This window comes from Cebus imitator, unplaced genomic scaffold (genome assembly GCF_001604975.1).
Source record: "Cebus imitator isolate Cc_AM_T3 unplaced genomic scaffold, Cebus_imitator-1.0 Scaffold233, whole genome shotgun sequence".
Taxonomy (NCBI): Eukaryota; Metazoa; Chordata; class Mammalia; order Primates; family Cebidae; genus Cebus; species Cebus imitator.
In genome coordinates this window covers 1,751,826-1,777,376 of record NW_016107548.1, presented here as the reverse complement: position 1 = coordinate 1,777,376, position 25,551 = coordinate 1,751,826, and the positions used below count along the sequence as shown (strand labels likewise).

Here is a 25,551-nt window from a genome sequence, read left to right as displayed (position 1 = left end):
GTTTTGCAGGATGCCCCGGCTGTGAGAAGGTCCATTTCGTCTTGCAGCTGAAGACAAGTAAGCGAGACTCCCCTATGGTAATGGTTAAGTGGGGCAAGGTTCGAAAACCCAAAGCTGGACCAAGGCGGGAACGCACGCCGCTGTGCCGGGCCCAGGGCTGCTGACCGCCCGCGCAGCTCGCGAGCCTCCGGGTTTGCGGCTCAGGGGTCAGCCCTGCTCCGGGCTTCGCGCCCGGGCGCGGGTCCGAGCCGCCAACTTCGGGCCAATCAGCGAGCGGCGTCCCGGCGCCCGCGGCGCCCAGGCCCGCGCCCCCAGCGCCCCCGCGACAGAAATGATAGCTACGGATCCGGGCCGAGCCCGACCCGGGACTAGGAGGGGCTGAGCCGCGGGGGATCCTGGAATCGGCAGGGAGGTGGGGATTCTGGGAGGAAAACTCCATTTCCTCCTTCCCTGCCGGCTTCTCCCCGCTACCCTGGCACCCCAAATTTCGATGTGTCGCCTGCCGGGCGCACAGCGCCGGTGTTGAGCCAGGCGGCGGCCGCCACGGCTGGGAAAATGCTGGGCATGTACGTGCCGGACAGGTTCTCCCTGAAGTCCTCCCGGGTTCAGGACGGGATGGGGCTCTACACCGCCCGCAGAGTGAGAAAGGTGGGTGACCCCGCGGCGGCCTGCGCGTCCCAGCACCTCGCGCGCCCTGCGCCTTCTGCAGTCGCCCCGCCGCAGGGCCCGGGGTGCGGCGGGCCTCACCCCAGTGGACCCTCGCCGGGGCCGAACCAGGCTTCCGCGGGAAGGCCGGGGACCGCGGGGCGCGGCATGGGCGGCCTTTGCTCGCCGCGCCACCCGAGCAGGCAGCGCCACGTAGGTGGCCACAGTGCGCGCTGCGCTGCCGGCCGGTCCAGGGGCGGAACTGCTACCGACCTCCTTGCTGCAAGATGTCTTTCCTCTCACCAGCAGGAAGTGAGCGTGGCGGGAGCCTCCCTCTTCCTCGGTTAAGGCTGTGAGCTGCGTCTTTGCGTTGGCGAGGGCATGCGTGGGCGGGTGTCTTCCCCCGCGCGCACGCAGCGCGGCCGCCGCCGCCTCTTTTCCTTTAGGGTGAATTAATGTGGCTAGAAACTCCTAACTTTCCATGCGGGGATGGGAGGAGCAGCCCAGAGCGCCGCTCCATACAGGCCATAAAAATCTCATTCATACACCCAGGACTTCCTTCCCTCCTTTTGAAATGTGTTATATGTGCCTTCAGGGAGGTGTCAACCAGATGATCTTTGAATCTCTGTAGCTTTTTTCTCTGCCTTTTTTTTTTTTTTTTTGGATTTGTCTCCAACATCGGTTCGATCTCTCCATCCAGAAAGTTGCATGTGTTGAGAGGGAGCACATTGCTCAGTTCATACAGGAAGGGCCTGGAAGTGTTGGATGTTGAAAGCAAAGGCCTAGGAAGAGAGGCCACAGGAACAGTCCAGCTCTTTGGATTTGGTTTTATAAGATAACTTGTTAGAGTCGTCCTAGACTCCCTCGTCCCCCTTTCTTAGTGGATGCTTTATAAGATGGAGGTTTGGGCAAGAACAGGCTTGTTCAGGTATGTTAACAAGAGGTTCAGAGGATGCACTCAGAGACACTAGGGTGCCTTTCATCTGCCTATAATCACCTCCCCTTAGCCTCCGACCTAAAGAGCTGGTGAAGAGTAGTAGAAAGTGCTACTAATCTGCAGGAGGGGCTTGACAACATGATCTCCAGTCATCCTTCAGGGCAAAATTGGAAAAAAATCAACCACTTATTTATTTTTTCCAGTGGAAGCTGGGAAGAATGTTCAAATATTAAAAACAGTAATAAATACTTTATCTGAATTAGAGGGATATTGAATAGTCGCCAGAGGGCCAAATGTTAAATCAACATTCTTTGAAAGTCAAAGAAAACTATCACCAAATGACTTCTGTATAGAGTTAAAATTCTTCTTTTAAAATGTGAAAAATTCTCAAACAGACCTTCCTTAAAGGTTTCTGACTTAAATATAATTACTTAAAAAATTAAACACAGTTAAAAATCATTTATTTAATGTTATGAATAGTACTATACCAAAACAACTCTACAAAGATTAGAATTATTATATAATCCTTGTTGTTTGCCTCATATTACCATATAGGTTTTTAGAAACAGCTGGCCAACCTACTTTCTTTTAAGATTTTCATTAATTTCATCTTATTTTTTCATGTATTTGATTATTTGCAAGTATTTTATTTTGGGGCATGCGATGAACAGCTTCCAAAATCATGTTATTGTATCACTTTACTATTGCAGTGATAAATAGATACTTACCTTTTCCTGGCCAGTTTAATATATAAAACACATAGAGATGTTCATCTAGATCACATTTAGAATGCTTGCCTCTCTTTCAAAGTGAATATGCAGATGTTTGCAATAAATCCAAACTATTATTGACATTTAGTTATGATCCCAAGATAATTCTGTCACAAGGTCGTGGACAGGTTTGTTGATGTCAGAAATAACCTTAAAGCAAGCTTCAGTTCCTTTTTCTTCCAAAATCTGAGGACAAAGACAAAGGTAAAGCCAAATAGCAGACTTTAGCTGAATTGTGAGGCTTCAGCTGAATATCAGTGCATCCCTTACCTGTTTGTGGAAGGCAAACAGTCCGTCAATTCTTTGGTATTTTCTAAGTTACCTTGTACTAGGCCTAACTCTGGCCATAAATCAAGGCATCTGAGAAAAGAGATTTATCAGCAGCTACATTAAAGACATTACTTAAAAGATTTCATGCTCTTTATTCTAAACAAATTTTGGAAGATACCACTTTTGATACATGTGTTGGAAATTACAGATATTTTGCCACACTTTTATAACACATACGCTTGTGTAACACTACTGTTTTAAAAAGTGATTGCAATTCAAACCATCTGTTGATTTCAAATTCAGATAATCTAATCCAGACTGAGGTTGGGGAATCTTACTCCCCACCCCCATTACATTCGCCAGGTTGAGATGGGCTTTTCTTGCTGGTGGGACCCCTTAATCCTTCTGTAGTCCTAGCCCTTGTTGTGCAGTGCTTCCTAGAGTGGTGGTGTCTTTGCAGCAGACTCACCTAATTCTCTGGCCTTACCTTAGTCCTACTAGATTTTTCCTTGGCAATTATCTTTTTTTGCTGGTCTGTTGCCTCTAATTTTTTTTTTTTCCCAGTATAAAAATCTGTACAGTAACAACTCAAGAAAAGGAAAAGAATCAGCATGCTTTTGAGTAGAAAAAGGAGACCTGAGTTCATTCACACTTTTACACATTGTGATTTGCTAATAATCAGAATAAGAAAAAATAATAAAATTGACACTTTTTACATGCTGTGTCCCAGACCCTGTCTAAGTGCTTGCTGTGTTTTCTCAGGAGCCCAGCTGAATGCTTCAGTCAAAATGTGGCATTTTTAGGTTGCAAAGTATTATGCAGATTAAAGTTAATATTAGTTACTCAAAGCTCATAAATTAAGTATACATCCAATAAAAATTTAAAGTTAAGCAAACACCTTACTACATTACATTTTTTGTTTCATGACTATTTTCTTCCTAGCTTGCTTGTATGATTAACCACCAGTGGGTGGTGTTTTTGACGTTATGCCTGAAGCTGCGAAGTGGAAAGGTTTGCAGATTAAAATCACATACTCAAGCTCTCAGATTATGTGATTTTAAGGAAAAGATTAAGGTGGAAATACACTACTGTCAGCTTTCTTTCCTTTTAAATATTTTGGCTGTAGGTTTTCCTTCTCTGACTTTCAGTCATTTAATCATTCATATGTGGCAGGTACTGTACTAGGCCCTAGAGATACACAGGTGAGCGAGACAGACAAGGTCTTTTTCTGCAAGGAGCTTGCTTTCTTGTGTGGGGAGATAGGCAGTAAACAAGTAGAAAATGGATGATGACAAAATTGATTGAGGTACGTGTTAAAATAAATGCAGGAAATAAACAAGATGAGGTATTAGAGAGTAAATGAGGGGTGGGTCTACTTTAGGTGGCCAATAGGGAAGACTTCTCAGAGGAAATTACACGTGAGCAGAGAGCTGAAGAAGCTCAGCCAGCCAGGAGAGTATCTGGGAAGAGAATTGCAGAGAGCCAAACTGTTCAGTATAAAGCTCTTCCTCCTTCAAAGTGCCTATCTCTGGGCTTTGGCCAGAGGCATGCTTCCCTGCCTGTGGGATGGCCACTTGGCAGGCTCTAATCTTTTAGGAGAAATAAAGTCTCATCTCCACTTCTCCTTTTCTAAAATTATATCTTGTAATTTTTTTTACTAAGTTAATAAACGTAATCTAATTGGCACATCCTCATTTAAAGGTGAGAACGCTGAAGCCCAGAGAGTTGCAGGGAGTCTTGTAGCTCACAGTTGCCTCTCAGATACCTATGCCTTCCACAGTTCCAACTCCCTCCTTTCCAAACCAAGGCACACACCTTGACTGTCACTGAGGGATTTGTACTAAAGTCATTTGGTCAGGTAAAATCTTAAGTAAAAACAAACAAACAAACAAACAAACTACAGGTACGGTGGCTCATGCCTGTAATCCCAGCACTTTGGGAGGCCAAGGTAGGCAGACCACCAGGTCAGGAGTTTGAGACCAGCATGACCAACATGCTGGTCTAAAAATACAAAAATTAGCCGGGCATGGTCATGTGCCCCTGTAATCCCAGCTACTCAGGAGGCTGAGGCAGGAGAATCTCTTGAACCTGGGAGGCAGAGGTTTCAGTGAGCCGAGATTGTGCCATCGCACTCCAGCCTGGATAACAGAGTGAAACTCCATCTCAAAAACAAACAAACAAACAAACAAACAAAAACCAAACAACAACAACAAAAAAACTAAAACAAAATCCTGAAGTAAAGGCTTAAAGGTGAGTTTGTAAAAATAAAATAAGATTTTAAGCAAAAGTCAAATTGTACAAAGTTAGAGAAAATATATATCAAAGAAATTAAAAAAAAAAAAAAGAAACAGAAAAGTAAGGCCCATAGAGGAAACATCACCACACATAAATGTTAATAAAGGAAGACCAGACTTTGTGGGATAAGGTGTTATGTTGATCAGTGTAGAAGGTGACTTGTCTGAAGAAACATGGATTTGTAGCCTAGGGCTAAAAATCTGCCAGTGAATGTTTGCTTACATTTCCTGGTGGCTGATGATAACTAATCTGGAAACATAATCAGGGGAAAAGTAATCATGAATCCTGCCATATATAGTATCTCTTCCCTGTGTTCACACATTCACACTTCTCCACAGTGACTCAAGGCAGCTCTTTGTATTTCCTGGTGTTGTTAAAAATTTTCTAAATTATGTAACTACTGTAATATTTTCTCCAAAACTGTATTTTGTTTTTTGTGTGTGATAATAGCAGCTACAAGTAATTAATTAATTCAACAAGTATTTATTAAGCTATGACAGTTTTTAGACACTATTCTCGTTACTAGTGGCAGAAAAGTGAGTGACAGAGACAAGTCACTAGATGCTTTTACACAGTTAAGTCTTGCAATAAGCCTGCAAGGGGGATGTTAGTATCCCTGTTTTATAGAGGGAGCTGATGTTGAGGAAGGTTGTATCAGTCATAAGTGTGTTAATGAAAATTTGAACTCAGGTCATTCCATGTACGCTTTTCGTTAAAAAAAAAGTTTTTTTCTCCATACTCATAAAATGCTGTATTCACAAACACACAAACAGATGCATCACTTAAAAAAAAAGAAACATGAGTTTACAAAAAGAAGAAAAGAGTAAACTCGCTTCATCATCTCACATTTTTCATTCAGTGATAGCTTGTGAAAATCCCTTTATCTGTCTTGGCTCTGTTATTTTTAATGTCTGAATATAATCTATGCTGTGGATGTGCCATAATTTTTATTTATTCAGGTCTTGCTTTACACATTCATTTAACAAATCTTTATCACTCTGTATGCCAAGACCTGTACTTTCACTTTGGGGTACAATAAGAAAATAGTTATTCTGGCTCTTGTGGAGCTTGCATTCCAGTGAGGGGAAACACAAAGTAACAGATCTATCGGATAACTTTTATACTTTGCTAACTGTGATTAGCCTTATAGAAAAAAAGAAAAAGAGCTAGGTACCTTTGACTTGGCAGAAAAGGTGTGTGGGGGAGTGTGTGGGATGTTACGAATGTTAGATGGATCAGTTAATCCTCACTAAACAGGAAAGATTTGGGCAATTATTTGAAGGGTGGTAGGAAATTAGCTAAAGCTGTATCTACAGGAAGAGCATGCTGTGTAGAAGGGGCAGGTACAGTAAAGGGCCTGAGACGAGAATTTGCCTGTTGCATTCCAAGAACGAGGAGGTCAGTGTGGCTGGAATGGGCAGTTAGTTGAGGAGGAGGTCAGAGGGCTAGTGAAGGGGAAAAACTACTGCTCAGGGCCCTTTCGGTCACTGCAAAGACTTTGGCTCTTGCTTTGAGTGAAATGAGAAGGCAGAGCTTTGGGCAAAGGAGTGACATAAGTTTATCAAGCATGACTCTGGTTGTTCTGTTGAGAATAGTTTGCCACAGGGCAAGTGTGTAAATGGGAGAGTTAGCATTTTACTGCAGTAATCCATGTGAGAGGTGACGGCTGTTTAGACCAAGATGGTAGCTGCTTTGGTAGTGTATTTTTTTTTTTTAATTTATTTTATTGCATTTTAGGTTTTGGGGTACATGTGAAGAACATGCAAAATTGTTGCATAGGAACACACGTGGCAGTCTTGCTTTGTTGGCTGGGCTGGAGTGCAGTGGCACGATCTCGGCTCACTGCTACCTCTGCCTCCTGGGTTCAAGCAATTCTCCTTCCTTAGCCTCCTAAGTAACTGGGATTACAGGCACATGCCACCACACCCAGCTAATTTTTGTATTTTTGGTAGAGACAGGGTTTCACCATGTTGTTCAGGCAGGTCTCAAACTCCTGACCTCGTGATCTGCCTGCCTTGGTCTCCCAAAATACTGGGATTATCGCCCAGCCAGTAGTGTATTTTTAAAGGTAGAGGTAATAGAACATGCTGATAGGTTTGGATGTAAAGTGTGAAAGAATGGGAAGGATTCAGGACGATATCCAAGGATTTTAGCCTGAGGAATTGGAAGGATTGGATTGTCAGCCAACAACTGAAATGAGGAAGGTTACGGGTAGAGCAGGTTTGAAGAGGGCAGATCAGGTGTTCAGTTTAAGGCCTGTTGTTTTTGAGATGTCTATTGGACAACAAAAGGATATGTCAAAGTGTTGGTGAGATACAACTGTATAATGCAGTTCCTCCTTCCCATTCTTTAAAATGTCACATATTTTATATTACATGTTACACAACTTCAGTACATTTTTATTCTTTTTTCTTTAGGTCATCAGTGATCTTTTAGAGCAATTACAGCTAAGACAAATTGTCTTTGTTATGTACCTTTACTTTTTACCCATTACATTTAGCTATTATTTATTGATTTTTGAGACAGCCTTGCTCTGTCACCCAGGCTAAAGTGCAATGGCACAATCTCAGCTCACTGCAACCTTTGCCTCCTGGGTTCAAGCTATTCTTCTGCCTCAGCCTCCCGAGTAGCTGTGATTATAGGCTCCCACCACCATAGCTGGCTAATTTTTATATTTTTAGTAGACAGGGTTTTACCATGTTGGCCAGGATGGGCTTGAACTCCTAACCTCAAGTGATTTGCCCGCCTTGGCCCCCCAAAGTGCTAGAATTACATGCGTGATCCACTGTACCTGGGCTATTTATTTATTTTGAACTAAGTTCTGTTTGGTATCATATTTTGAAAGCTGAAGTACATCACTTAACATTTCTTATGTCACTCGTTTGCTGGCAATGAATTTTCTCAGCATTTATCTGCCCTTCTGCCATGCTCTTGTTCTTCTCTCTACGGTGGACTTCACTGTGTTATTTTTTGGTGCTTGGTGGGCTGATGGTGAGGGATGTGGGAGAATGGACAGTCTTTTTCCATTCTCACTCTTATGTAGGCTTCCTCTGCCTGGGCCCTGGGAGTTGGGCTTTCTCAATATGCCTGCTCCTCTTCGCCAGAAGACCTAATGTTTTGCCTTGTGTCAGTGGTTGGTCTTTTGTGGGTGAACATTTCTTGTCTCTTCCCCAGTGGTAGGAGTCCCTTGATGGTTGTGGTCAAACTGCTTGAGCCTGTACTGTTTCCTGCCCTTCTCCCAGCAGTGATGGATCTTTACAGGGGACAGCCTGGGGATGACGAAGTTTGCTGCTTTTCTTGCAGTAGCTAAACCTTTCCTCTGATATGAGAAAAAGATCAGGACAGGAGGTGTACACTGTCATGACATTCTTTGCAGCACCTGCTGTTCCTCTCTTGCATGCCAGCACCACTGAGGAAGTCTCTCTTTGTTCTCCCATCTGTTCCCCAACCTCTCTCACTTGGGAAGTTCTTGGAAAAGAATGTCAGCATGCCTGTCACATCCCTTGGGTCTGGGGCTGTTGTAGTTCTATACCTTCATGCTGTCTCCCATTCCTCCTTTAGCAAGTTGTTAAAATGTTAGTTGATTTCTTGTTTGGATGATGGATGGAAGAAAGCACTGGCCACAGGTAAGCTAGTGCTCTCCTTAAGAAAAGTTATGAGTTTTGCGGTTTATCATTCTCATTGTTAGGATAGTACTGATACTCTTTCTAACTTCTTGGTGGAAACTGAACTTTTATTTATTTTTATTTATGTATTTTTTATTTCAATAGCATTAGGGATACAAGTGGTTTTTCGTTACAAGGATGAATTGTATACTGGTGAACTCTGAGATTTTGGTGTACCCCTCACCAAGTAGTGTATATTATATCCAATATGGAGTTTATTATCTCTCAACCCCTTCCAGTCCTTCTTCTGAATGTCCAGTGTTCATTATACCACTCTGTATGCCTTTGTGTACCCACAGCTTAGCTCCCATTTCTAAGTGAGAACATGTGGTATTTGGTTTTTCATTTCTGCTTTACTTCACTTAGAATAATGGCCTCCAGCTAGACCCAAGCTGCTGTCAAAGACATTATTTTGTTCTTTTTTATGGCTGAGTAGTATTCCATTGTATATATATACACCACATTTTCTTTTATCCACTTAGAGGCTGATGGGCACTTAGGTTGATTCCGTATCTTTATAATTGTGAATTACACTGTGATAAACGTACATGTGCAGATGTCTTTTTGATACAGTGGCTCTTCCTTAGGGGAGATACCCCAGTAGTGGGGTTGCTCAATCAAATGGCAGATCTGCCTTTCGTTCTATTAGACAACTCCATACTGGTTTCCATAGAGGCTGTACTGATTTGCATTCCCACCAGCAGTGTATAAGCATTCCTTTTTTAAAACCACATCCATGCCAACATCTATTTTTTTTGTGTGTGACTTTTTAATAATGGCCATTCTGGCTGGGATAAGGTAGTATACCATTGTGATTTTAATTTGCATTTCCCAGATGATTAGTAATATTGAGCATTTTTTCATGTTTGTTGGCCATTTGTATATCTTCTTTTGAGAAATGTCTAATGTCATTTGCCCACTTTTTGATTGATGTTGATAATGTTTCAGTTCTGTGGATTCTGCATATTGGCCCTTCATTGGATGCAGAGCTTGAAGATATTTTCTCTCATTCTATGTATGTAGAATGTTGAAACTGAACTTTTAGATAAAATTTTAAAATTAAATGACAGTTTCTCTATATTCTTTTTTTAAAAAAATTATTTAACAAATCTCTCTGGTTTTAAAAGAGATGCTTTAAAGTCTCCCACTCCAGTTCTTATTGCATTTCTAATATTGTTTTGTTTCTCGCTACTGTGTCATATTCATAAATGTAGCTTTTATTATCACATAATGTCCTTTATCCTGTTTACTACATTCACCCATTAATTTCATCTTGTCTGAGATTGACACTATTGCTCTTTTTTTTTTTTTTGGCTTTTATTTGTATCTCTTTGTCCACTCATGTTAGTTTATTTTTAGTCATTTTATCTTTTTGTAATCATATATAGCTAGATTATAGTTTATAATACAGTATTATAGTCTCATTTAATGGGAGAATTTTGCTCCTTCACATTTAGTATAATGACTGATATAATTGATTTTATTTATTTTTGCCATCTTTGTTCTTATTGTTTTATATTGTAACTTATTTTTTCTTTTTCTTTTTTTTGGTTAGGACACTGTTTTTTCCTTTCTCATCTCTTATTACTTTGTTCTTCTCTTCTTTTTCTTTAATAATTTATTTATTCTTCCTCTCCTTCACAATCAGATGTACATAATTTTATTATCTGATAGTTAGGGTGAAACTGTTTCTGCCACAAAAACACACCGTTTTTTCCACAAGGCATTCCATTTCCCTGTTACTTCCCTCTTCTCCGTCCTTCTTGTCTCTCTCCCCCATGCAATTTTTAGAAGACTTTATCTTCCTGTCTCCCTTCCCAGCAATTCCTCTAAGTTTTGATGAATGGTAGATTACTTACTAGAATCTTTTAAAGTATACTCCTGTGGTTTCAAGAGTTGTTTAGCTCATATATTCCACATACCTAGTTTATTGTTAATCATGTATGCATATACACCAGGTATGTGCCTTCTTCTTCCATTTTCTGTTCTTTTTTTCCTGGTTCATTTTGTTAGAGACTTTTTATTTATGGTACTTTTTCTAACTAGATCATGTGGGTAATGTTTTCTCTGAGTCTGTATATATTATCAAATAGTCTTTTTTCACCTGACTGTAAAGGATCTCTTGACTTGGTGATTCTCAAGTTGTGTCTTTTCTTTGTAGTCTGTAGATGTTTTTGTACTATTTTGTAGGTTCCAGCTGGAAGTGTTTGATGCCAGTCTAATTTTTTTATACTTTACAGGTTACCTTTTATTTCTGCTTGGTTGCTAGTAAGAGTTAGTAAGAGTCAAGATCAGTGAGTTTACTAGAACCTGCCTAGACTCCTTCATCATCATCATCATTCTAGATTGGGAATGAGTGAGGTCATTTAATTTACAGAAGCACGTTTATCTTTAGCTTAGAAAATTGTTCTTATTAATTATTGCCTCTTACTGTGTACAACAGCTCTTTGGGAGCTGTAATCCTAGTACTTTGGGAGACTGAATGGGAGGATTGGTTGAGTCCAGAAGTTCGAGACCAACCTGGGCAACATAGTGAAACCCAGTCTCTATGAAAAAAAAAAAAAGGTTGCTAGGCATGGTGGCATGTGCCTGTAGTCCCAGCTATTGGGAGGCTGAGGTAGGGATAGGAGGATTGCTTTGGTCCAGGACATGGAGGCTGCAGTGATCACACTGCTGCACTCCAGCTGGGGTAAGAGTGACACCCTGTCTTTCAAAAAATAAATGCCTCTTGATATGGTTTGACTCTGTGTCCCCACCCAAATCTCACCTTGAATTATAATCCCCATGTGTCAAGGGCAGGACCAGGTGGAGGTAATTGGATCATGAGGCAGTTTACCCCATGCTGTTCTCGTGACAGTGAGTTCTCACAATAGTGAGTTCTCACGAGATCTGATGGTTTTATAAGTGTCCAGCATTTCCCCTGCTTGCATTCACTATGTTCTGCAGCCCTGTGAAGGTGTCTGCTTCTCCTCTTCCTTCCACCATGATTCTAAGTTTCCTGAGGCCTCTCTAGCAATGCGGAACTGTGAGTCAATTAAACCTCTTTCCCTTATAAAGTACCCAGTCTCAGGAAAGTTCTTTATGGCAGTGTGGATATAGACTAATATACTTCTCATCCCATTAAAAAAATACTCTGGAGTTATGTTTTTTTTAAATGTGAGGTTTCTAAATATCATATTTTTATCTGTCTGTAGTTTTCAGTTGAGATAATTTTTTGAATTTGATTCTTGTCTCTATTTCAATTCATTCTCTGAAGATATTTAATTGGTAAGTTAATGGGTTTATTTTTTTAAACATTAAAAGGGCTTAATTTTTATTATTTTAATGTCTTATTTTTCTAACCACAAAATAACACATTCATAAAAATGAAAAATACAGATAGGTACAATAAGAAAATAAAAATGTTATGTATTTTAACTCTTAAAAGGCTTTTTGTTGTTGTTGTTGTTTTGTTTTTAGTGCTGTATCTGAATCTCCTTTGGTAATTCAGGTATTCCCTTTAGTTGAGGTATTCTGTCAACTACAGAACACAGAGCCTGGGTCTCATTTTTCTGCCTTATATTTGTCTCTCTGGCAGCTGAGCTCCTTTGTATGTGCTATTTCCCTTGGTTGACCCATGGAGCTCAAGACTGATTATTGAATAGTCCTCTGTGGCATCAGTCCTGCAGGTGGTAGAAGACAAATGGGTTTCTTTTCAGTGGGACTGTGCTGGCAGATAGGCTGTCAGTTCCCTGTCAGTCAGTTTTCTAGTCTCTTGTACTTTCCTGGGCATCAAGAGCAGGAAAGATTGAGCCCCCTCCATCTCTGACTTTCAAATTATTTTTTGGGATTCCCTGGTTTTCAGTCTTTTTTCCCTGGTCACTCTGCTGTCCTCTACTTTATTACTAAGCCCACTGGAGAGAACACCTCACGCCACTTGTCTGCCAGAACCGAAGGCTTCACTTGCACCCATTTGCCCACAGATGCTAATAGTAGTTGTTTTGCTCAAGAGAAGAAAGTAACTTAGGTTTGAGAGTGAAAGGGAAAGGTGCTGCATTCAGGTCACCATACATCTACAATCCTTTTTTTTCCCACAAGTCTCATTTTCATTTTGTATTATTTTGCAAGTGATGCATTTCATCAAGAAGAATTCTGTTTTATTGTGGGCACCACTGAGTTTCTTTCCCCTGACCTCCGCTATATCAATTGGAGTAAGAGAGACAACCACAGTAATTAAACTTGGAGTTTTTGTTATCCCTCTAACAGGAAGTTGGCAGATGGAAAAAGATGTTTGTTGCCATTAGTTTCAGTGGCTCAAAATGTCAGGGCAGAAGTTTTGCAATGCTCATGGACTCAAGATGGCTTTTCAGCCCCAGCTATCATGCTCATTTTGCACGTGGGGAGAAAGAGGATTGGGTATATATTCTAGTTGATTCAGCTTCATTTAAGAACTTGTATGGGCCACATGCAGTGGCTCACAACTGTAATCCCAGCACTTTGGGAGGCCGAGGCCAGTGAATCACCTAAGGTCAGGAGTTCAAGACCAGCCTGGCCAACATGGTGAAACCCTATCTCTACTAAAAATATCAAAAATTAGCTGGGGATAGTAGCAGGCACCTGTAATCCCAGCTACTCAGGGGGCTGAGACAGGAGAATCGCTTGAACCCAGGGGGTAGAAGTTGTGGTGAGCTGACATCGCACCATTGCACTCCAGCCTGGGCAACAAGAGTGAAACTGTCTCAGAAAGAAAAAAAAAGAAAAACTTGTGTGATAGTTCCATGCAATGATTTCTGATTGCAGGTTGTTTGCTTCTCTCTCTCTTCAAGATAAACGTAGTATTTTACCTGGATACATTAGTACCCTTAACAAGATCAGTGTTCTAGTACTAAGGAGAATGGATATAGGGAAGCAACTAGTCTGCCTCAGACTTCCTACAGTAGGGAAGGAAGATGGGATATTTTTCACATTGAATTTTCAGGAAACACATTTAATACATTATTGAAGGCCTACTTGAATTGCAAAGTCACAGACATGCACAGTAGTTTAACATTGAAACATAATTATGTTCTAAGTGAGGACTTCAGTCTCCTGTGAAAAAAACATCATATTTCAAATATAAATGACTCCAGTGCAGATTGATTTACTTTAATATATTTATTTAATCTATATGTATATTTTCTATTTCTGACCTATTTCAAAGTAAATTACAGACATTGTGACAATTCACTCAATACTTTAGCATAAGGGCATTCTCCTAAATAGCCATTTTAGCAAATCCAACAAAAATAACAGTAATTTCCTAACGTCTTCTAATGCTAGCCCATATTTAAATTACTCCACAATTGCCTCTAAAATGTTTTTATAGCTATTTATTTTTGAATTAGGATCTGATCAAAGACTACACATTACATTTAGTTATGTCTATGAAATCCCTCCCTCCCCCTTTTTAATAACAGTGATTCTCTGTAGAGATCAGGCCAGTTGTAGAGTATCTCACATCTGGATTTATCTGATTACATTCCCAGGGCTTTATTTAACTTGTTTCTCTATCTTCTATAATTCATGCAGTCTGGAAGTTATATGTAATATTTCTGGCAAAAATACATTATGGAGTGCTGCTGGTTTATTTGTGCTGCCTAATAGTAGGGGGCATATCATGTGTCTGGCTTCACACTGTTACTGATGCCACTATTGGGTTAAGGTAATTTTTCTATTGTAAATATACTGTTTCCCCTTTGTTCTTAGCAAGTAATCTGTGAGCTGATACTACTATATGGATTTTTTTTTTTTTTTGCCTTCAACCTTTTGCCTAAATGGTTTTAGCATCCATGGAGACTTCTCGCCAAATCAGTAATATTATTAGGGATTTCAAAATGGTGATGTGCTAACTCAAATATTCCCCTGTAAAGAAGAGCTTTTCATCATCAATTTCTGCTGTCTGGTTATCCTGAACTATGGATACTATTGAAAAGGGAGGACAAAATGCTTAATTCCTTTTTTTAAATTAATTTTAATAACATCCTCTAATGATAGCAAATGAGGTTTTTAGAAATGATTTCCTTTTTCTTTCTCTCACTGACAGTCAGTATGGACTTCAGAATTTGTTAATGTGTTTCAATCAGTTATACTTTTTTCCCCTTTGAGTCTCAAATTGTTCTAAGTTTGGTCAGTGGAAGCTCTTTCTATTGGAATTTAAAAGCTGGAAGGAATATTAGAATCAACTAATCCAAATCCCTAAGTTTTGTAGATAAGGAAACAGGAGGCCTAGAAGATAGTGCTTTTTCCCACAATTCTGAAAGAGATATCTGCAGTGAATCTTGTTTTCAACTTCTTACTAATAACATTCAGCAAAATGAGAGAAAATGGCCCACATTTTCGCAATCATACAGTTTTTGTTTATTAAAAGTTACTGTCTAGTCCAGTGAGCAGCAGATCGAATGGATTAATTATCTGCTTTATTCAGAAACAGTTTGAATAAAAACAAAGAAGCTCCATTATGGGCTGGGCATTGGATCAGTCTGAGAAGTGAGTTTGACTCAGTTTGATGTCAGTGTGTCTTGAAGTCATATTTTATTTGACCTGCACAAAGTGTTAAATTCTTGGAATTCATTGCCAATATAAAAAAATAAGTGATTTCACACACAAATTTGAGTTATCAGCTTCTTTAAAAATGTTGTATATATCTGGCAACATTGGATCCACATGGTGATATAGTAACATTCAATTGGAGTAGAAAATGGTTTTAGGTGGCATGTCCTTTCCACCTTACCTCCTGGCTACTCTCTAATGTATCATATACATGTTTATTGTTGGATATCTGGTGTTGTGCTGCCTTACTGCCTATCTTGTAAGTGTTTGAGGTGGTGACTCTTGAGATAGAAGTGAAGAATTCTAGGAAAGTTTTGGCAAAGAAATCACAGATCAAAGGTAACATCAATAATGTAGGCACAAATTAACAGCAAGAAAATAGATGAGCTGACAGTTTTCCTGTCTGCTAGTATGAGATCTTTAGCAGGTTTATCACGAAAAGTAAAACCAATGATATCAAGAAGTCAGCCAGAAATTTTTGAAGGTGTCAAGAAGAGTTGGGTTTCCTTCCTGTCATTCATTTTGAACCTTCTCTTAGGTGTTTAATTTACTAAAGCACATGTATATACTTCATTTATGATGAATCATATGAAAAACTTTTACTTTTTTAGGTAGGTCAAAAGTGGTCAAATATTGGCGATTTCATATAATTCCACTAAAAGAAAAAGAATTACATATGTATGTGGTGTGTGCCCCAAACTTCCCTTTCATAGATGTGCTGCCCAAGCAGATTTGAAGCCTATTAAGATAAAAGAGGCTTATGTTGATGTTAGAATCTCTCTAGGAAATGTGGTTAGTGAATAAAAATAAAATTGTAATTACAATTTTAAGAAAGTACTGTTTGTATGATAGAGACGACAGTGAAGAAAGAGAGAGAGAAGGGTTGGGTTGCTGGTGCTGGAATCGCTAAGGGAAGGCTTCCTAAGAGTGGGTCTACTCAATATAAAATCTTCATCTAAAGTCAAATGTAAATTAGGTTTTCAATATCTGCATTGTTTCTCACCACAAGTAGTATGGATAATTGAGAGTTGGTTATTTATCTCTTTATAATCTTGCAGCCACAGAAACTTAAGTTTATTTGATGAACGTTTTCTAATACACCTAGTAATGTACTTTGAAGAAATGTCATCAAAGACGGAAAGCTAATTGACCTCCCCTATCAGTGTTTTTATGTCATTGTTTTTCAAACTGTAGATTGCTGCCCGTCAGCGAGTTCTGTAATTAATTTAGTGGGTCAAAACTTTTTTTTAAACATATGAAGTAACACAGAGTAGAAAATATGAGAGTACATTATACAGAGTAAATGCATTGTCTGAAGAAATTTATACAGTGTCACGTTGAGAAATGATAGAATATATTGTTTGCTAGGAAGAATGATGTCAAGGAAAACCTAGCTGCCCTCACCATCCCCAAGTAGAAAACTACTTGTGGCATTCTAAAGTGTCAGGATTATATATAAATATCATACACTGGTTAAAACAATTCTTTAAGTGCGGTACATCTGACCCTGCCCCTGTGGCTCCCTCATAGGGAATATTTTTTAGCTTGTCTGTGATCAGTGGTAAGTGGGCACCAGCTGCCTACCTGGTTTATTTTTGTGTTTTGAGAAAATACCGAACATCTGTTTGTTAATAATTAACACCTGTTCAGAGAGACTAAGTGCGTGGGTCAGCGTCAGCTCCCTGAGGCTCTCAGCTTGGAAGACTGCTGGCCCCTTGGTTACACCCATTTTTTTCTATCTGGGTGTTTGCTTCTCAGTTTCTTCAGTGCCGCCTGGGTGGGGGTCTCTATGGCTGAGCTGGATCTCAGTAATCACAGGGTTTTTTTTTTTTTTTTTTGTCTTTAAAGGTTATTCTTGAAATATTAAGTATCTTAGTTTTATAGGTATGTGTTTCTGTGTATGTATGAATGTGCTAGGTTAAGATACAAAATATATTTCTTACTAAGAGTTGAGGTAAAAAGCTAAAAACGACTATTATAATTTGGTGGTTTGAGTTTACAATAGAGAGTGATTGTTCTCTATTAATGGTGAAGCTTTAAAATCAGCATTCTGGTTAATCTGAATTTTCACAGCTTTAAGTCCTTTAGCAATCTTACTAGGTCTGCATCCAAGCAGGCGTTTTTCCCCCCGATCCCAGTACATTTATTTGAGTTGCCATTCTTTCCTCTTTAGTCTTCTGAACACTGTGGAATTGATAGATTCACTTTTTTCCCGTCCAAATTTATACTGCAAAGAGGAACTGAGTGGTTTAGATAGATCAGTTACATCAGAAAGTGTGAACTTAGATTATTATTACTTTCTGTAACACTTGATAAAGGCTAAATACATGAGAGTGGACCAAAAATTGAACCTCATCCATTCATACTTAACCCTCAAATTTATTACAGAATAACCTTATTTTTTTAAAATCTGTTTTCTAGATTGGCTTTAACATAAACTCAGTTTCTTCAATTCAGTAGTCAGTGTATTGAGTGTGTACATGGCAATTGCACGGCCCCGGTCATTGCTAAATTGTAGTCAGTGGAAAGCTGAGGAGGTGGCATCAGGTGGCCTCAGCAGTGGACCATGCAGCTGTCTGTCAGCGTTCTGAGTGTTGGCTTGGTGAAGTGGGTGGTGCCTGAGCTCTTCACTCAGAATAAGCCACTGGTTCCTGATACAGGTATTGATCGACTTACCACCTATGCAACTTAACGACCATTCGACTTTACGACCACACTCGCTAGTCACGACTGCTCCGCGTCTGGCAGCGCAAACGTTGCCCAGCTGGGCGTACGACAGTGCGGACCAGCTTCCGGCAGCACTACCATCTCCGCGTACACCATTTCAACTGTACATATAGCCTACTCAACTTACGACCAAATCGTGTTACGACCTGTCCGCGGTCCCGACCATGGTCGTAAGTCGAGCACTAGCTGCTATGTCTGTTCATCGCCAGCTGATTGACCTTAAGCAAACAAGCTATTTAAACTCTGGGCCTCAATTTTCTTAGTTGTTAAATGGGGAAACTCCACATAGGATTATTTGGAGCGTGGCACATTGTAGTTCAGTAAGTGTTAACTCTTTTCCCCTGTTCTTGTGGAGCTTTTCCTACCTGACATCAAATCCTGGTTAGGTGCCACCTGGAGGAGAGAAGTGATTACTTTGTAAAGAAAGACTCTTTGGGGCTGTTGTGTTTGAGTGTGATGTTGAATGCCCATTTTAGCATGAAGGGACTAGTGAGGCATTACAGGATTGTGAAGCAGAGCAGGCTTCTCTGACATTGGCTGTCTAAACTTTGTATTAGTATCTCTAATGTTATGAATAGTCAGAAATCTCCCTGTTTCTTTGCTCTGCCTGTGTTTAAGTTACTTACAATTATAGTCTTGGTTTGAAGAATTTCTGTGGGTATTTTCTTCCTCTAAGTTAACATTAAAGAAATGGTCTTCCTGGCTCTGCCAATATTTATGGCTTCTTCATCTATAAAATGAGGGGGCTGGTTTAACTATTAATATTTGTAATTTCTTTAAGCTTTAAAATTTTACTTTTCTCAGGAGTTGGGTGTTCTGCTGTATATTTAGTAATTTATATCCTTGAAACATTGCCTTGGTGGTTATCTTTTCTCCTTACAATGTTCATCAAAAGAGATTTTGTTGGCTTTTTTTCTTTCATCACCTCCATGAAAAGGGGAGGATTGTGCTGAAAAATAGTCATAGGCAGGTTTAGAAGCACAAGTGGCTGTGTGTCTCCTTTGCACACATTTCAATAAAATGTCTGGTTGGACAAATTCAACTCATTTCCACTTTCTCTGCAGTCCCTGCTTTCTTCACTTTAGAGAGAGTGTTACTTGCCCATTGAACATGTCCTTAAAAGTCCCTTCAGGGTAGACTGAAGGACAGCTTACTTTCAGATTCTGATTTTAACAAAGACCAGAATTCTGCATCTCAAACTGGCAGCACTGGTGTTTCTCGTGCAGGTGGGCTTCAAAGCACACACTTCAAGAAAGCCTGGTTTAAAGTGTGCCAATTTGCCTGTTTGAAAGATGGCAGGCAAATTTAAAGTTTATTTATGAACACTCTTCCTTTGAGAATGGCAAGCCCCCTTCTTTCTTGCCCATAATAGGGATGAATTTATGATTTTTATGGAAACCAGGTGATTTTCTGCCGGTGGGCTTGTCTCTCAAGTCAGACAAAACTCAGTGCTTTTTTCAAGACCTCTTGCCAGAAGCTATGAAGAGGATTGATACATATGAAATACAGTGTCCAGTACCTTGTTAGAATTTGCAAGTTAAGTGATTGAACCCTTTATGTTGGCTCCTATGTTGTGGAGTGAGCGTTTTAGGCTAAAAACAGATTAAGTTGGATCGTAAATATGTAAACATTTTGTGTTGGGTAAATTAGTTGATATTTTAAAATGTCTCTTCATTGGGCATGAAGATTTGCAGAAAAACATTCCAGAAGAAAAAATAGTTTATTTTAGTATGTTGATTTATTGTACTAATCTTTTTTCAATATAACCATTGTTACTCAGGGTGAAAAGTTCGGACCCTTTGCTGGAGAGAAGAGAATGCCTGAAGACTTGGATGAAAATATGGATTACAGGTTAATGTGGGAGGTGAGGATATGATATTTTAATGTTAAATTATATTTCTTTTGTATCATTTAATGCATTTAATGCATTTTTAAGTCTGGAATCAATATCAATTAGATTGTAGTTAAGTATTTAAGTATTGAAATGTTTCAATTTTTAAGGAAAGTTTAGCTTTTTTTTTTTTTTTAGAAAGACTGTTGAAATATCTCACGAGACAGTTGTTTTAGAGCTCTGAAGTTCATCATTGCAAAATATGTTTTTCCTGTGTAATGATGTTTGAATTTCAAAATAAGCATGTCCTGAATTTAGAATTTGACTTTTGTAAATAAAATTATACTTAATATTTTTTTATTTACTAGTTGAAGTTCTAATTATATAGAAACAATTTTCAGTTTTATGCTGTAACAAAAAATCTTGCCTTAAAATGTACCTTACCTTTAAAAACACAGTCAAGGAGCTGTAACAGTAGACAGTCTTTTGCAGTCTAAAGTTTCACTTATGCAGAGATCTGTAAATGCCATTATATGTCTTCATTTTATAAGAATTTTCATCCTAGTTTATGCCAATTATATTTGTTGCTGTTCTTTTTTAAGTATTGGAAAAAGGGCCCAAGTGATCAAAGTAGGAAAGCAGCAGTGTAGTCTGTTGAAACAAAAATTTGGAAAACTCAGTCCCAGGAATTATATATTCATGTGTTGATTAATGACAGGGGTTTCTTCTAAGAAATGCATCATCAAGTGAACATCATAGAGCATATTTGTACAAGCCTAGATGGTATAGCCCACCCCACTCCTAAGCTGTATGGTAGAGCCTATTGCTCCTGGGCTATAAACCTTTATAGCATGTTACTGTATTGAATAATGGAGGCAATTGGAAGACAGTGGCAAGTATTTGTGTATCCAACGTATTCTAAATAAGCCAGGCACAGTGGCTTGTGCCTAATTCCAGCTACTCAGGAGGCTAAGGCAGGAGGATTACTTGAGGCCAGGAGTTGGAGCCCAGCCTGAACAACATAGCAACCCCATCTCTAAAATATATATATATATTTTAATATATATTTTATATACTTATTTTATATATATATATACATATATATATATATATACATATATATATGTGTGTGTATATATATATATATATATATACGTATATATATATAAAAATTTAGCTGGGCCTTGTGGCACATGCCTGTAGTTCCATCTACTCATGAGGCTGAGGTGGGAGGATTGCCTGAGCCAAGAGCAAGGCTGCAATGAACTGTGATCTTGCCACTGCACTCCAGCCTGGGCAACAGAAGGAGACCCCTTCTCTAAAAAATGAAATTAAAAAAGGTTTAAATACAGAAATAGTACAGTAAGAATATAATATTATAATCATAAGAAACCACCATTGTGTATATGGTTCACTGTTGACTGAAACATTGTAATGTGACACAAGACTCTTTGATGGTTTCTATGAGGAGGTTAAGAGCTGAGGTACAAGTAGGAAGTAGAGATTATACAATCAGAAAGGGTTGGAAAACTGGAGTAAGGAACTACACATAGAAAGTCTCTCTGTGCATGTATCAGGAAGGGTCTTCAGAGAAATAGAACCAAGGAGGATATATATATGTATATATGTGTATTTGTTTATTTTAAGGTATTATGTTATTGTGGTGCTAGCAAGTCTGAAATCTGTTGGGCAGGTCCTGAGGCTGGAAACTCAGGCAGAAGGTGATGCTGCTGTCTTGAGGCAAAACTTCTTCTCCAGGATACCTTGTTTTGCTTTAAGGGCTGTGACTAAATGGATGAGGGCCTCACACATTGTGGAGGGTCATCTCCTTTACTTACAGTAAACTGATTGTAGATGTTAACTGCATCTAAAAAATACCTTTACAGCTACTCCTATATCAGTGTTTGGTTAAATAATTGGGTACTATAGCCTATCCAAGTTGACACATAAAACTCTGTGTATTATCTGTAAGCAAAATACATTTTTAAGCATCACCTGTATTGTTGAAACTGTGCGGATGGGGAGTGAAGGTGCCTGAGAAAGGATTCTGAAAGGTTTCTTCAGTGCAAGTGATGGAAAATGGAAATTAATAATATAGTCCTCATGATAATTTTTAAGTGACAAATGTTATTGATATTGTTTGAATTTAGCCTACTGTTTTATTTACTTTTATGAACTTGAACATCTTAATGGCTTTCAATTTTTCTATAAGGTGTTAATTTTCTCAGCAGTTAATTCTTCGACTGTGAAAGTTCTTCAGAAACCAAACATTTATATGATCAAAAAACCTGATAGTAAGTAATAAAATGATAAAAATAATACATTTTTAACAGGTTATTTTCTTTTTAAAAAAATTTTATTTGTATACATTTAAGGGGCACAAATTCAGTTTTTAACATTATTAATGGTTTTTGATACTTGTCTGAAAATTTTACTGTGATGGTATCATTAATGTCTTGCATAGCAATGAATTATTAAACAGATAATGTTTATTTTCAAAGGAAGACTTGCATATAGGAAACAAAGTAATTTTTGTACTGTTATGTAGTTTACAGTTCAGCAGTACATCATCGAGTTTTGCATTATCTATTCCTGTGGTTCTTTAATGTGTGCATTATTATTTTGTTTTCACACACTAGTTGTCTCCAGCTCTCTCACTCTGCTACCCAAGGAGCTATTGGTTTTATACATTTTTATTCTCAGGTAATGGTACACTCACATGATTTCATTTTACTTTACGCTTTATGTCTGCGTTTTGAACAAGTAATATTTGTACTTGTTACACATTTCAGAAGGGACAAAAGGATATTGATGAAAAGTCTCTGTTGCCTTCCAGCCTGGTTTTTTCACCTAAGACCTTTTGATACATTTAACCTTTTAGTTCATATACCTTCCCCTCTTCTGGTTCTTTTCCCTCTTGGTCTTATCTTCATTTTGAATTGTTAGCCATTATATTAGTCTGTTCTCATGCTGCTAGTAAAGACATACCTGAGACTGAGTAATTTATAAAGGAAATATTTTTTTTTCTTTTTTTGAGAAGGAGTCTCACTCTGTCACCAGGCCAGAGTGCAGTGGCACAATCTTGGCTCGCTGCAACCTCCACCTCTCCGGTTCAAGAAGTTCTCCTGCCTTAGCCTCCCGAGTAGTTGGGATTATAGGTGCATGCCACTACGCCTGGCTAATTTTGTTTTTAGTAGAGACGGGGTTCCACCGTTGGCAAGGCTGGTCTTGAACTCCTGACCTGAAGTAATCTGCCTGCCTTGGCCTCCCAAAGTGCTAGGATTACGGGTGTGAGCCACCACACCTAGCCAGGAAAGAGGTTTAATGGTCTCACAGTTCCACATGGCTAGGGTGGCCTCATAATCATGGTGGAAGGCAAAAGAGAAGAAGAGGCATGTCTTACATGGTGGCAGACAAGAGAGTTTATGCAGGAGAACTCCCGTTTATAAAACCATCAGATCTTGTGAGACTTATTCACTACCATGAGAACAGTATTGGGAAAACTGCCCCAATGATTTAATTATCTCCACCTGGCCCTGCCATTGACATATGAGGATTATTACAATTCAAAGTGAAATTTGTGTGGGGACACAGAGGTAAACCATATCAGCCATTCCCTGCTCTGTGCAGCTGGGACAGATTCTGTCTGTGGTAGGTCTTCTAGAGGGAACATATAAGAACAGCACCTTTAGAATTGCAGAGTTACTCCTTGCTCTCTTTAATCTTATCCCTTATTAGGTTGAGTGAGCAAGCTGCTTCCAAACCTTGAGTTATACTATTGAAAGTCTTTTTTATTATTTTAGCTTTTGGGATGCTAAGATTCAGAAAGAGCACAGATGCAGGAGCATAATTGGTCCTGTTACTGGTTCTACTTCTGCCCCTTATGGAACTGTTTGAGTCTTTCCAGAGGGAGATAATGAGCCTTCCCTCCTCTTGGGGGCAAATTTCGATTGGTTATGGGAGTCATTTCTGCTGTGTCCCATAGCTACCTTGCTAACCACAATGAAGCTCTCACATGAGTAGTCCTTCTCAACCCAATAGTTACATATGTTGTGGTTATGCAACATTAATCAGAAACTGGTGGTAGTGTCTGGGAAATGATGTCATGTGAGAGAGCATGTGGCATAACTTTCTCAGTTTATACCTGTATTCTGCCTATAATGCCAGTTGTCCTTGTGGATAAGGCCAAGAGCCCCGGGGCTAGGGGGGCATTTCATACCAAAGAACTTGGAGATATCAGTCAGGATTTAGCTTCCTGGTAGGTATAAGCCTCTGTGAGCACGGGTCAGTGTAGGAAGGGATCTTAGGATCACGGTGAGCACTGATAGTGTCTACTGCCACCTCTCCTTCTACTGATGCCCACTGCCTCAGAGCACTCACTAGTACCTCAGTTTCTTTCTGTATTGGTCACAGAATTCAAGCTTAGCCTCTGAATAGACTGAGTATTATTGGCCTTTAATTCTTCTTGATCACCTCAGATTTTTACTTTTCTTTTAAAATTAAGTGCTTAAGCAGAAGAACCCTGGATTTCTGAGACCTGAGGTGCATTACAGAGCTTGAGGTTAGGAACCAGTGTTTGACTGTAAATGCTTCCTTTTGACAATTTAACACCAGGCTGGAGTACAGTGACAAGATCTTGGCTCACTGTAACCTCCACCTCTCAGGTTCAAGAGGTTCTCCTGCCTCAGCCTCCCGAGTAGCTGGGATTACAGGTACATGCCACTACGCCTGGCTAATTTTGTTTTTAGTAGAGACAGGGTTGTCTGCATTGTATTCCATTCTTTCCTTAATTAGAAGTCTTTCTGCCTACTTTTTGCAGGTGGTTTGGAGCTTGCAATAAATTTCCTACCATTCTCCATTAATTCAGACTCAATCTATGACCTAAATCCATTCATGTACTACTATTGGCTAAACTCTTGATAATTCTTTGTTTTTTACATCTCTAAGACAGCCTCTTTCTGTAATATTTTCTTAGATATTTCAAACCACAATTCAAATATATTTTCTCCAGGCACTGGCTCTGTGCTTCCAGCATATAACTTCAAGTTTTGGCACCTGTGGAATGCAACACAGTTTGTGCATTTTATTTGCTACTTCTTCTGACCATTATTCAGTTGTTCTAAAGTGGCTGCTGGTGAATTCAGTAGCTGCTGGAATCCTCCAGACAGCTCTCCTCTATTGGCTGTTGGTCTTTCTCTCTATTTCCAAAGTGATTCTTTGGGATTGCTTGTAAGAGGTTTTATGTAGAAACTGGCCTGATAAGTTGGGAACTTGGTGTTATCCTGTTTCCAGTGGAGTCCTTCATTCTTGAGCTTTGCATCTGCTCTGAAATCACAAGGTCTCTGTGTCATTCCCCTCTTTTTCACTCACTCATGCTCAGTCTGCATTTACCTGTTAGTCTTTGAACATTTCAGTAGATGCGGTGGGTGTTCAGTGGTGTGATCTGCTGCTGGTGGAGCCATATGCCATGTCACAGTTCAGTACACTGGGTGGTCCCTCTATGGAAAGACAGCTCTTACTGTATGCAGAATCCTAAAGAACGAGATACAAACTAAAGTTTCAAGTGAAGTATCTTAATTCTGGGTGGCATATTCAAAGGAAATAGTCAAGTCTCTTTTACTTAAATGCCTTATATCATCCACAACTTATGCTAAAAAGATATTTATCTCAATACAAGGAACATTAGGACAAAAACCAAAACACACAGAGCTTGAACTTTGCTTTTAAAAAAAAGCCCGTGGCCTCGTAAGGAAGGGTTCCAGATGTGACGCAATGTGGGATACACAGAGCACTGTGAGATCCGTGCGTGTCACCTGCACCAGCCTGACTTAATGGCATTTAACA

At 39.4% G+C, this 25,551-nt stretch overlaps 1 protein-coding gene across 4 annotated transcripts in view; it reads left to right on the top strand.

The window, feature by feature from the left end:
* The first annotated feature begins 293 nt into the window (after positions 1-293).
* Positions 294-25,551, top strand: part of PRDM5 (PR/SET domain 5) — a 220,907-nt gene continuing 195,649 nt past the window's right edge. For 3 of the 4 annotated variants that reach the window (XM_017497574.2, XM_017497573.2, XM_017497576.2), the window contains exons 1-2: positions 294-648; positions 19,657-19,740. In XM_017497574.2, coding sequence (XP_017353063.1) covers positions 556-648; positions 19,657-19,740 — 177 coding nt within the window. In that variant the 5' untranslated portion in view covers positions 294-555. The remainder of the gene's footprint in view (positions 649-19,656; positions 19,741-25,551) is intronic. The other variant, XM_037727504.1, reaches the window with a different exon arrangement.